Source organism: Mauremys reevesii, linkage group 1 (assembly GCF_016161935.1).
Source record: "Mauremys reevesii isolate NIE-2019 linkage group 1, ASM1616193v1, whole genome shotgun sequence".
Classification (NCBI taxonomy): Eukaryota; Metazoa; Chordata; order Testudines; family Geoemydidae; genus Mauremys; species Mauremys reevesii.
Window position 1 is genome coordinate 276,546,666 of NC_052623.1, and position 13,337 is coordinate 276,560,002.

The following is a 13,337-nucleotide window of genomic DNA, read 5'->3' on the forward strand; positions in this document are numbered from 1 at the left end:
CTGGGCAGAAGAGAAAGCTCTCTGCAAGGGATCAACAGTAGGACTATTATGAGTTGAACCAGGCATAGCCATATAAATAAGAAAACAAAGAAAGAAGTGGGACCACTAAACACTGAGGATGGAGTGGAGGTTAAGGATAATCTAGGCATGGCTCAATATCTAAACAAATACTTTGCCTCAGTCTTTAATGAGGCTAATGAGGAGCTATGGGATAATGGTAGGATGACAAATAGGAATGAGGATATGGAGGTAGATATTACCACATCCAAGGTAGAAGCCAAACACGAACAGCTTAATGGGACGAAATCAAGGGGCCCAGATAATCTTCATCCAATAATATTAAAGGAACTGGCACATGAAATTGCAAGCCCATTAGCAAGAATTTTTAATGAATCTGTAAACTCAGGGGTTGTACTGTATGACTGGAGAATTGCTAACATAGTTCCTATCTTTAAGAAAGGGACAAAAAGTGATCCAGGCAACTATGGGCCTGTCAGTTTGACATCTGTAGTATGCAAGGTCTTGGAAAAAAATTTGAAGGAAAAAGTAGTCAAGGACATTGAGGTCAATAGTAATTGGGACAAAATACAACATGGTTTTACAAAAGGTAGACTGTGCCAAACCAACCCGATCTCCTTCTTTGAGAAGGTAACATTTTTTAAACAAAGGAAATGCAGTGGCTCTAATTTACCTCAATTTCAGTAATGCATTTGATACAGTTCCACATGGGGAATTATTAGCTAAATTGGAAAAGATGGGGATCAATATGAAAATTTAAAGGTGGATAAGGAACTGGTTAAAGGGGAGACTACAACGGGTCATACTGAAAGGTGAATTGTTAGGCTGAAAGGAGGTTACTAGTGGAGTTCCTGAGGGATCGGTTTTGGGACCAATCTTATTTAATCTTTTTATTATTGACCTTGGCACAAAAAGTGGGCATGTGCTAATAAAGTTTGCGGATGACACAAAGCTGGGAGGTATTGCCAATACAGAGAAGGACCAGGATACCATACAGGAAGATCTGGATGACCTTGTAAACTGGAGTAATAGTAATAGAATGAAATTAAATAGTGAAAAGTGCAAGGTCATGCATTTAGGGATTAATAACAAGAACTATTGTTATAAGCGAGGGAGGCATCAGTTGGAAGTAACAGAGGAAGAGAAGGACCTCAGAGTATTGGTTGATCACAGGATGACTATGAGCTGCCAATGTGATATGGCTATGAAAAAAGCTAATGCGGTCTTGGGATGCATGAGGCGAGATACTTCCAGTATAAGGAGGTGTTAGCACTGTTATAGAAGGCACTGGTGAGACCTCATCTGGAATAGTGTGTGCAGTTCTGGTCTCCCATGTTTAAGAAGGATGAATTCAAACTGGAACAGGTTCAGAGAAGGGCTACTAGGATGATCCGAGGAATGGAAAACCTGTCATATGAAAGGAGACTCAAAGAGCTTGGCTTGTCTAGCCTAACCAAGATGGCTAAGGGGGAGATATAATTGCTCTCTATAAATATATTGGAGGAATAAATACCAGGGAGAGGAATTATTTTATTTCAGCTTAGTACCAGGGTGGACACAAGAACAAATGGATATAAACTGGCTATCAGTAAGTTTAGACTTGAAATTAGATGAAGATTTCTAACCATCAGAGGAGTGAAGTTTTGGAACAGCCTTCCAAGGGGAGTAGGGGGGGCAAAAGACATATCTGGCTTCAAGACTAAGCTTGATAAGTTTATGGAGGGAATGGTATGATGGGATAGCCTAATTTTGGCAATTTATTAGTCTGACTACTAGTGGTAAACATTCCCAATGGCTTGTGATGGGATGTTAGATGAGGTGGGATCTGAGTTACTAGAGAATTCTTTCCTGGGTGTCTAGCTGGTGAGTCTTGCCCACATGCTCAGGGTTTAGCTGATCACCATATTTGGGGTCAGGAAGGAATTTTCCTCCAGGGCAGATTGGCAGAAGCCCTGAGGTTTTTTTGCCTTCCTCTGCAGCATGGGGCACAGGTCACTTGCTGGAAGGTTCTCTGCAGCTTGAAGTCCTCAGCCATTTAAGTCCTCACATCATGGTTTAAGACAGGTTTGACACAGGAGTGGGTGGGTGAGATTCTGTGGCCTGCATTGTACAGGAGGTCAGACTAGATGAGCATAATGGTTCCATCTGACCTTACAGTCTATGATTCTAGGTACAATAATGAAATGGTGAATATTAGGCTTTAGGGAATAGGTACCTGTCATAGTTAATGTTCCTGCCAGAGAATGGTTCTGGGTGTTCAAGGAGCTGTTTTCAACTTAGGCCAGGTCTTCACTGGCAACGTTGAAGTGCTGCCGCAACAGTGCATTAACATGGCTTGTGTAGTGGCAGAATAGAACACTTTCCCAGTGCTTTAAGGAAACCACCTGCACAAGGGGAGTAGCTACCAGCACTGATGTACAGTCTACACTGGCACTTCACAGCACTGAAACTTGCAGGGCTCAGGGTTTCTTCCCCCACACCCAAGCTGCTACCAGGAAAAAAGTAGCTCAAATCTACCCTCTTCTTCAGTTAGTAACTTCAACTAGAGCAAGTTTCTTCCAGTTCTCCCACCACCACTCTTTTCTGTTCAAGTTTTGGAACAGTATCGTACAACAAAAAAAAAATTAAAATTTTCAAGAGGTATTCATTCACTACCAAGAACCAAGCTAGATGTTTATTATATGTTATCATTGTGCACTGCATCTGTTTAGCTGAAAAGATAAATGAATTACAACTATCCAGATTGTCTGTAACCAGACTTATTCTTACAGTACATACTTCCAAATAAATACTAGAAGCATTCTTTAAGCAGACATCTAGTAATTTCAATACTGTGCTAATGGAAAGCAGGCATATTTGACAGGTACAGCATAGTCTTTGATATACATAAAATGAAAGCAGTTTTCTGTAGTTTTAAGCCAGCATATGCATAATCAAATCTGGTTGCCATTCCCATGATAGCAACAAAAGGGGGCAAGACAGTACACAAGAGTAGCAGGGAGAACCCTCCCACCCCTGGGTTCTCCCCTCCACTCCAAGATGGGATTAGAGTTGCAGTGCTGGGACAGAGGGTGCTACTGTGGGTGGTTGATGCACCTTTAGTGGAGTGATGAGGTAATGGCAGCAACAGCAGAGGACGAGGAAACTGGCCTATGACTAAGACCCCCTCCTTAACTCCCCCCCCCCGCCCCCCATTGAATTTGCACCTGGGTGGGTTGAAAGAGAAAAGTGCTCCTTAATAAAGTTGGGAATCACTGAAATAGGTGGTTGAGAGAGAGTCCACACATGAATTGTGTGCTATTCCAAAAGCAGAATCTGGTCAACAAGCCAGCAGAAGTTACCTAGGCTGCTACAAGTGAAAGCCCTACTAGGTAAGTGGCTGATGCCACCTCTTCATTGCCATAGGGTGCCTCTATGGTGCACTTCCTTGGCTGCCATTTCAGTCAGGACTGCTGGATGCTCAAAGCTATAGTGTCTTCCTTCAGATCACTATAAGTTGTGGGACAGTCTCTTGAAGTCAGTCAGCAGCCCCCATATCACTAGAAAGCAAAATTCAAGTTTATGCCACCTTTGTATCATAACAGCATTTGTGCTCAGACATTGCTAGTGACATGGTGCTTACCACTTCCCTCAAGATCTGAGAGAGACTTAGAGACCTTTATGAGATGACAGTTCTTGCATTTCAAGAGCTTCTAAGCTTTTGGCTCACTTAAGATTCAAGGTATAGTATTTGCTCTTGCAAAGTTTTAAATTTACATGTATGATACCAAACTGAAACACATTAATCACTCTAGTTCCCATTTATTTAAACAGATGACAATAGAAGTTTTTGAACCCTCACTAGGATAAGGGCACAACCAATAATTTCATCAGATACAGAATTTTAGTCTCCTACATGGTCAAATATATAAAAAAGTTTAATGAGCGAAGTTTCTCATTAATGCTGGTCAACCAGAAAAGTCAGTCCATGATTTGTCTATTCAGTTACAGCAAGCTTCTTCTTTAGGGATTCTGGCATTTCAGGTGGAGGTGGACGAGGAAGTCTGAAATAAACCTTGACAGAATCGTAGATGAACCACTGTAGTGCAGTCAGCGTACCAATCATAATAATACGGGCAAACAGACCCTTCCATACCCCTGTTGAGTAAAGCAGAAGCATTAGCAACGGGGAGAGATTATTATATATTAAAGTGAACATAAAACTCAAGTTCTTACCTTTGAATCCAAGCCTCACTAGAACTTGTGAAGCTGAACTGCCCTTTTCCTTGTTCAGCACAGACACCACAGAGTCAGCAGGATGAGAAACAATGGCACAAAAAACACCAGCTGAAATAAATTTATCAATACAGTATTTAGTGTTTCCTATAGTACCATCAAAGGAACTTCCATTAGCACATAAATGCTGTTAAGGGAAACCGCCACATTTCTGCACAACTTAGTAGCCACGTAGCAGAGAGAAGGTACTGCCATAGCTCTTAAATCCTACCAGAGCCGAGTCTGCTCTCGCATGGCTTAGGAGCCCTGGACTGCAGGCATATGCAAGCCTCGCCTCTTGTGATAACCTCTACCCTAACCCAACAGTGGGACTCTGCGCAGCTGATCCCATAACTGGGCAGGCCTGTGCAATGCTGCTCTGCTCCTGTGAATCTCCTTTGTAGTGCAGATATGGAGTGTCATTCTGACACATTTAAGGGAGTCAGTTATGTAATCACTTCCTTCGCTATGCTAAGCTAGTGCTCCTTCTGCCAAAACCTGCACCTCTTTCAGCTTAGGAGCCACAAAGTACATGATTGCACTTTACATAAGGAGCAATGTTCATGGCCTTTCATAATTCAGTTAAGAGTCAATAAAACCAAGACAATTGTTCATTTAGCTACTCATTCTTTTCAAAACTTCGAAAGAATTATAATTTTTCCCTACCTAATCTCATTAAGAGTATCAGAGTCCCTATTTTCGGTTATATAGTTTCTGGAATCACTGTAGTAAAAACCCAGGACATAAGATTTTTCATACTTGGAAGAATCAGCATTCAAAGGCTTCCTTACCAATGTAGCCAGCTATAAATGTGACAACCAATTGTTCTGGCTTGGAACATTCACTCCGGGGCTTGGGAACGACATACTTGTAAAGAGCTTCAACTGTACGTTCAAAGCAGGCAAATTTCATCATTGTGTATGGAATCTGTCTCATCCATAAAGGAACAACACCTTTGTAGAACCTTAAAAGTGGAGAGAGTAAGAATTGTAGCAAATACTAGCCTACTTTGGAACACAATTCTACTTGGAAAAGCAACTAGACAGCACTGAAGCAGTTCCAATTTACTATCTCAGTGGCCTGTATATCTAAGTTGTTAGATTTCCTAACTGTAAAAATAAGCAAACTGCCAGACCTGCAAAGTGAAGCTGTGTTTTTGGCTTGTGCCATCTACTGAGAGACAATTTAAACAATTGTATAGGATCAAGTGTTTATCAGAAAGATAAGCAGTTATAACAGGAAGGAGAAAAATTAAGGTGATGACATTTTGTAGTCATTTCCCTGTAAGTGCAAGTTAACTCATGTCTGCATACCGGCCAAGTCCTGATAGTGAGAAATGGCATGTAGATCTACAGCCATTGATATCAGAACACAAAAGGCAAATGTGCAGGTATACTACTCTCACATGCCAATGACTCAAGCATCTTTGACTGTACAACAAAAAGTTGCTGAATATCAGTTGACTGGAACTACCAGAAACTAAAGTTAACAAGCAGAACTCAGCACAAGAGATATCCACAAAGATGGATCTAAGGAGCATGTTGATTACATTAACCTTGCTGACTGTGTCAGCCTCTGTTTTAGCAATGTAATGGTTTCCTGATATTCCATTTTGATATACAGAATCTTCAAAGTACCCTTCACTACTTGTATACAATATGACAAGGTAGAAAGCATCAAAGATTTTACTTAATGCTATAGCCACTATTCAGGCTAAACAGAAGAATTATTTTCCTTCACTAATAAGGATCAAGAACTTCTTATATTCCAGCAGAGAAAAACGGATACAGATACTTACGCCCATACACCTTCTTCTGCAAACATTTTTGGAGCAGCTTGTCTCAAAGTGTTAGCATATCCAGGCTGTGTCTGAATGCGAACCTTTGCAGCTTCCATTGGAGCCAGAGCAATATCAGCAAAAAACTCTGCACTGGCAGAGGCAGCCAAGTATAGTGATGTACGCCACAAATATGCGTTCTCCTGAAATGCAAATGGAACCAAAGATTTTATACTGAAGTATTCTTTCAAACTGAATTCAGTATTTCCATTCAACAGTAAAGTGAATAAGCCACACAAATATGCAACATACAAACTGGGTTTCCCAAAAAAAAAAAAAGCAGTAGACAAAGTTTACCTCTCCTAGTAGGTTGCCATACAGGACTTTGAACACTTCATAGAAACCAAATTTGCAGAGCCCTTGCATAGAATATCCAAAGAAAGTTGGAGCCCATCCCTTAGCCAGACCACGAAAGCCATCTTCTTTAACTGTAACTGAGAAGCCACTGAAGATGCTTTTGTATTTTTGTGGGTCCACCTAAACAAATCGGAAAGTTAGCTACATCGTACAGGTAGTAGGATCTCTCACACAAACCCATCAGCAGTAAGCTTTCTATCCTCTTCCCAATAGCACCATGATACAGATTTCTACAGTAAATTACCTTTACTTATAATCTTAATGGTCATTAACTAGTCTCAATTATTAGCCTTGCTGCTGTCAGCAGAAATTCATAGTCTTCAGATACTGACATGAGAAATTATGTTAATTCCAGTTATTTTTACTGTTTGTTCCGCATATGTATAGTCTCAACAGATGCGGCTCTTTGACTACATTAGGAATTTCACTGGATAGCTTTCCACACAACCATTCATGTGTGGGAACATAATGATGTAACTGCTTATTCCAGTTCCCCCAACTAGAATAAGCAGTTACATCAGTATAACCATGTCCACACTTGAAGGGTTATGCCAGAATAGCAATGTCAGTTAAGGATATGATTTTATTGGACATGGCTATGCTGGTATAAAATTTAAGTGTAGACTGAGCCCTAAAGCTCACCTCACCATTTGCTAAGCAACAGAAGTAGTATTTTTCAGTTACTAGTTTTTTTTTAAAAAACTACAAATCTTAGGTCTAACTTGTTGCCCACCTCACTATGGAGGTATCAAGGTCTCACCTTCCCTCTCTTATTTCCTGTTCCTATTTTTACTTCTGTATACCCAGAAAAAATTGCAGAAGATGTAAATTTTGTACTGTGAAAATATGTTTGAGTGATATTTCAGTAATAATCCAGTAACTTTGAGAGCTAGTCTGGCTTTTTAATGTTGTAAATACTAAAGGAAGCCTATCAATTTAATACTACTGCTACGTAATGAGATGTTGTGATAAAGACTTAGAGGAAGTCTCACTCTCTTGCTTTTGTGCACTTAACACTTGACATTAGTCTCTCTTATTTGAGACTCACGGCAATATGAAAGAAGGAAAATGCCATACAAAGCCACAAGAACTGATAGGGATGACTACGGGGCAAGTGGAGCACAGATCTCATATTGACTGTCCCTTTAGTATACAAGTTAGTAACTCAGAAGTGTCAAGCATATCTATTTAAATTACTTTAAAATTCAGGATCTGATGCCTCTTTAGAGCCAGTTTTATGGAAGTGATTTCAGAGTACAATGTTACAGAAGTGTTCAGTTACCTGCATACTTTATAAATGACTATTCCTCTATTTAGAGTAGAAGTTTACTTTAAGTAAAACATTTAAAACGAATTGCAGGTTTTATTTGGTAAAACATGAATCTTTACTTGACTCCAGTGGTTTCAACCCAAGCCATTTACAGGAGCTTATGATGCCTTCACCTGAAGCATAATGCATTTGACTGAATGCTAGTTAAGTTCACCATATCTTTCATACTGGGATCACAACTTCCCAAAACAGTACACCAGCTTCCAGCCTTAAAGGAGGTTTAGAGATCTCTGAATGACATGCAATTCTAAATGAAAGGATATCAAGACTGTTCCTTAAGCAATCAGGAACTTTTGCACTGGCACAAAGTTCACATCCATGTCTCCCAGTCTCAGAAGTTTTACCACCACTAGATATCTGCTAGCTCTAGAAACGTTGCTCACCTCACACAGTAACCTGAAAGCCAGTGAATTTCTAGCAATTTAGAGATGTGCTTTAATCTACGTCATTCTTGGAACATAAGCCTTTGGCCGAACAGCTGCTTAGTTGCGCCATTAACCAATGAATGTATAATAGATTCTTATATTTCTGTGTAAATAATTTAAACATTCAAATGGAATAGGCATTGTCTCTTCAAGTTTACTTAATCATGTTTTACCATTTGACTGATGGCCTACAACACATTTTTCCTATAGTCACTGATAGCTAACCATGCAAGCATTAAATTTAATCTTGCAACACAAGTAATTCCAAGTTTTAGTATCATTTTAACATAAGTGTTGGCCTCCAATTGCTATGCGTTTTCCATTTGTTCATAAGAAAGGCTCTAATTAAAAACTCAATCCAGAATCCATGCAGAGGTCTTCTATATTAATTTTCATTTAACTCTTACATATGCACATCATGCATCTCATACTCTGAAGGTAATTTCCTCCTACTTCCAGAATGCTAAGAAACAGGTATATTATTCCAATGCCCCCCACAGAGGTGTGACCAAAAACTAGTGAAACAAGATACTTAAGACAATTGGTGGCAAACTTTTGCCATGAGTTACTCAAAAGCATGTTTCTCAACTGTAATTGAAATTTCAGCCTTGATTTGTTTTAGCCAAAGTGGTTAAAAAGGTTTTCCCTATTCACCTATGCTATCATTCATCTGCATCACAAGGATGCAAAGTTATTTTTATTAATCCAATGGATGTTCATTTAATCCAAAAACTAACATTAAAGCTTGATTATTTCCTCTTTCTACCAAGCACTAGTGTTGAGTTTTACAATGGGTATAGTGTAATACCTTATGTGACATACAGCCTCTGGACTAAATATGAAAATAGATTAAGTTAAAGAAGCTTTGGAGTTTGTTTTATTCAGATACAAACCTGGATACGACATTTCACTAAATCCAGAGGTACGACTGCAGTGTGCGTCAGGCCACAACTTAGGACCCCACCAAAACCACAGAGAGCATAAAACTTGAGCGAGCCATATTCACAACTGTATTCCTCTGTAGCAAAACAAAGACACCATGCTTTTATATAAGCCCCATGCACAGCTGGAGAACATCTTGCGTGACAGATAACTTACTCCTCCAGCTTCTGTTAGCAGACATGTATCACACTTCATAACCATGCTTTATGAGTTTTCACCACATTCAACATGCAAAACAAACCTGAATTCTGCATTTAACCAGGTCTAGGGGAACCAATGCTGTATGTGTTGTACCACAGCTAATAATCCCACCAAGGCCACAAAGGAGAAAGAATCTGCCTGAGCCATATGCACAGCTATAATCCTCTGTTTAATCAGAAAGAAAAGCATTAAAGTTGGTACACTTAACTGTACAAGTCTGAAGAAGACACTTAGTATTTCATGTTTAGAACCCATTTCCAATAATCCTCAAGCATATTAGATTGAAGTGATGGCCCATGATTTCTATCTCCCGATACAGATACTAGCTGGTTAATGGGTTGCTCAAATACTACGGCATTGGCTCCTGGCTTCACTCCTAATTTTTTGGACAAAAGAAAGAGCAGCTAGGTTGAATTCCAGGCCTGCCAACTTGAAAGTGTCCATTCACATTCTCATTTGTCAAAGTTTTCACTGAGGGAGCTTTTCCTTTTAATGAAATATTGAGCCAACTATTTATGTTTTTAATTTAGTGGAGCAACTCAGTCTTTACATTTGAGTTTTATTTAGGTTCAAGCACAAATTTAACAGATCGAAGAAAGCCATTTGAAGAGATAGAAACAGTTTGGACTCTATCCTGGTCTGCACAATGCTGCACTGGTCATTAGACCAGGTAAGTTGAATTAGTGCAGCTTTGGTAAGGACACTTACATAAGCATGATTAAACATATGTAAGAGAACTCATATACATGAAGTCACACTGGTTTAACACAATACCTCTAGTTCAGTGGTCTCCAACCTTTTTACACACAAAGTCACCTTTGAATTTAAGTGCAACCCAGGATCTACCCCACCCCTTCCCCAAAGCTCTGCCCCACTCACTCCACCATCCCCCCCCCACCCAATCGCTTGCTCTCCCTAACCCTCACTTTCACCAGGCTCAGGGTTGGGTTGTGAGATGAGGTGAGGGGTGCAAGCTCTGGGAGGGAGTTATGGTGCAGAAGGGGGCTCTGAGCTGGGGCAGGGGTTCAGGTTGCAGGAGGAGTTATGGAGGGCTGCCTCCAGGAGGGAGCTCTGGGCTGGGATCCCACCAGGCGGCACTTACCTCAGGCAGTTTCTGGTCAGCAGCAAAGCAGGTGCCTGCCCCAGCTCCACACTGCTCCCGGAAGCAGGCATCACACCACTGTTGACCTCCCTGCAGGGACTGCCCCTGCAGCTCCCATTGGCCGTAGTTCCCCATTCCCGGAAAATGGGAGCTGTGGGGGCAGTGCTTGCTGGGAGGAACAGCGTGAGGTGCTACAAGCACACCCTCTCCCCCCACTCCGCCCTCCAAGGGGCCACAGGGGCAGAAATACACAAAGTAATCTTATATCCAAAGTTACACTTTCAGAGTCTTATTCTGGGATGTTTCCTTCACATGAAGCCATACTTAAAGTTCATTAAGTAGTTTCACCTTTGTTACTGTACAATAAAATTATTCAGCATAGAGACAACAAGTGTTACATTTCTTCCGTTTACTTGGACATGAAGAATCAGGGACAGTATCAAGTGGCATCCAAACAAAAGAAAGATGAATGTTTAACCTAACCTAAATAGAATAAAGCAAATAACTTAAAGGACAACTTTCCAGAAGAATACACTGTGGCCAATACCACTTCTTCAAGAATAGGCAAGTACAGTGTCTCAGGAATAATCCAGAGTTGTGGTTAGAACAAAGTCAAAGGTACACTAGTTATATTCTCAGGAACCAAATAAAGCCTCTCTGAAATGATAATAGGACAGAATTGATAAGCCAATACTAATATAGGGCATATTCTACAAAAGTCATGTACTTCACTCTTAAGAGTAGTCTTGACAGAGAGAAAGGATGATCTTATGCTAGGTGCATTTGACTAACATCAAGACTAATGGATTTTGCTCCTAGTGTGTCTGTGTGCAGCCTTGGGAAAGCCACTGTTACTTATGCAGCTCAATTACATATCTATAAAGTGGTAGTTACACTTTTCTACATCCTGGAATATAAACGAGCATGTGAGGTGCTCAGTTGAAAAGCCTGTATTTATCCCTCTATGGCATCCTTAGTCTCTTTGCAGCCATTAATGTCTGTGCAACCAAGAAGGGAGAAAAGTAAATAATGAAGTAAGAGACCATCTTTTCTTAAAGAAACGATGTCTTCATTTTATATAGGAAAGCCCAGCATTTTTAGTGGGAAGCAGTGTGGTTGAGATGCTAGAGCAACAAGCCACAAATCAGGAGACCTGGGTTCTATTTCCAGCTCAGCTACTGGCCTGCCAGGTGTTCTTGGACAAATCACCTCAACTCTGTGACTTAGTTTCCCAGTCTATAAAATGGAGATAGTGATAAAAGCCTCCTTTGTAAAGAGGATGGAGATCTAATGAAGAAAAAAGTGCTGATATTAACCAGAAACTTTCCTTGATATAAGAGTGTCACTGTGATTTTTAATTACTATTGTCACACACAATTATGGTCATGACATGATAGAAATTTTTCATTTGCCACACTGTAGAGTTTGACAGCACTTTATGTATAGGAAGATGCCTTTATATCGATTTCTTAAAAAAGAAAAAAGCATGAATGAGAGACATTGAAAATTTGGCTAGGATATTCAGAGAGCAGGGTGGTACTTTGACTAATTGATGAGGTTGTCCAGATTTCCAGTTTCCATCCAATTATTCTTAAACATTTACAGAATTTGTAAGTCCTTCAAATGGAGTTCACATTACAGAAAAAATTCCAAGCCATTCAGGATTTTCAATACATGCCAGCTCTATTCCCTCTATTAGCAAGATCTTCCTCTTCCCTTTAAAAGCTCTAGTGGGGACCATACGAGATTTACTTTCTACAGGGAACATGCCCTTGCTTTAAGACATGGATGGTGGGTCCAGACGGTGATGTGTGCCAGGCAAATACCCAGAGGAGGGAATAAGTGACTGGCAGCCCTTGCAGTCTCTACCAGCGCTTTCCTGGGTGGCTGTGAACCAGCCGCAGCAACACTGCCCTGTGCCCAGCACAGCTTTCAGGGGCTCACGCACTGGGGAAGATGGCAGCTCCGGCTCTCCCAGAAGCGGAGGACACAGGCCTGCGGCCTGGCCGCACCAAGGTTACAGCGCTAGAGCCAGGCCCAGGGGCGCCCCGGGCGTGACGCGCTAGGGGTGACCGTGAGCTACCCGGGCGCGGGGCGGGGCAATCGGACCCGGAGCACCTGGGCCCCGCCACAACTCGGGAAGGAGCCGAGACTGGGCGCGTCTCCCCCACCCCGTGCCCTTCCTTGCCCTCCAAGCAGCACCGGAGAGGCCCGCTCGAGGCGGCCCCTCCCCAGCCAGGCCGACGCGCAGGGCGAGGGCGGTCCCCACCCCCAAGCTGCGGCGGGCAGACCCCGTCCCACCCGCAGGACGGAGGGACTCGGGACGGCGGCAGCAGCCTCCCTTCCATTTACCTTCCGCGACAGCGGCGGCCGCCAGGCTCCTCCTGGGGCTGGGCGGCTCGGCGGGGTCCGGGCGCTTCCTCACGCCGTCCTGGAGCAGCTGCAGCTGGGGCGCGTGGAATGGATTGAGGCGGGCGAGCGGCGCGACGGACGAGAACATGGCGGCCTGAGGGGGGAGAGTCGGACACGGCGCGGGAGTTAGCGGGGGCCGCGCGCTCGCCGGGGCACAGGCCGCAGCGAGCAGGACCCAGAAGCCCCGTCCCGCGCGCTCCGGGGAGAGCACGCGCCGGCTCGGCTCGGCTGGGCCCGGCTCACTGACACTCACCCTCTAAAATGGCGGCGGCGGCGCCCGCTCCAGGTTCCGCTGCTCCACCGGCAGCTCCGCTCAGAGGCCGACTATCGACCCTGCTCAATGACTTTGTCCTTCTCCGGCGCAGGGGGCGGGGCAGCCGGCCAAGAAGCGGCGATGTGATTGGCGGAGAAGCTCCGCGGACGGGCGTCACTACGTTGACGTCCTCGAAAAAAACCCAA

The 13,337-nt window shown here is 42.7% G+C and overlaps 1 protein-coding gene and 1 non-coding gene across 3 annotated transcripts; both read right to left on the reverse strand.

Moving 5' to 3' along the window:
• Positions 1-2,661: 2,661 nt before the first annotated feature.
• SLC25A3 (solute carrier family 25 member 3) lies at positions 2,662-13,276 on the reverse strand. 2 transcript variants are annotated; one of them, XM_039495248.1, is made up of 8 exons: positions 13,132-13,276; positions 12,819-12,972; positions 9,405-9,529; positions 6,407-6,586; positions 6,071-6,252; positions 5,064-5,236; positions 4,234-4,344; positions 2,662-4,155 (listed from the first exon to the last, which is right to left on the reverse strand). In XM_039495248.1, exons 2-8 carry the CDS (start codon positions 12,964-12,966, stop codon positions 3,995-3,997), a joined length of 1,080 nt encoding a protein of 359 aa, XP_039351182.1. In that variant the 5' UTR covers positions 12,967-12,972; positions 13,132-13,276; the 3' UTR covers positions 2,662-3,994. The 2 variants fall into 2 exon arrangements, with proteins under 2 accessions (XP_039351182.1, XP_039351172.1); XM_039495238.1 differs by lacking the exon at positions 9,405-9,529 and adding an exon at positions 9,115-9,239 and having other exon boundaries at positions 13,132-13,275.
• LOC120396146 lies at positions 5,573-5,815 on the reverse strand. The gene has a single exon (XR_005593013.1). It is a non-coding gene; the product is annotated as a small nucleolar RNA SNORA53 (small nucleolar RNA).
• Positions 13,277-13,337: the final 61 nt, after the last annotated feature.

What these genes read in the sequence shown, in the direction of transcription:
- SLC25A3 (XM_039495248.1), bottom strand. Translation starts at nt 12,966, where the DNA reads ATGTTCTCGTCCGTCGCGCCGCTCGCCCGCCTCAATCCATTCCACGCG. An exon ending in ATTTATAGCTGGCTACATTG is followed by an intron (nt 4,345 to 5,063) that starts GTAAGGAAGCCT and finishes AATTTATTTCAG; the next exon opens with CTGGTGTTTTTTGTGCCATT. An exon ending in AGTGAGGCTTGGATTCAAAG is followed by an intron (nt 4,156 to 4,233) that starts GTAAGAACTTGA and finishes TTTACTCAACAG; the next exon opens with GGGTATGGAAGGGTCTGTTT.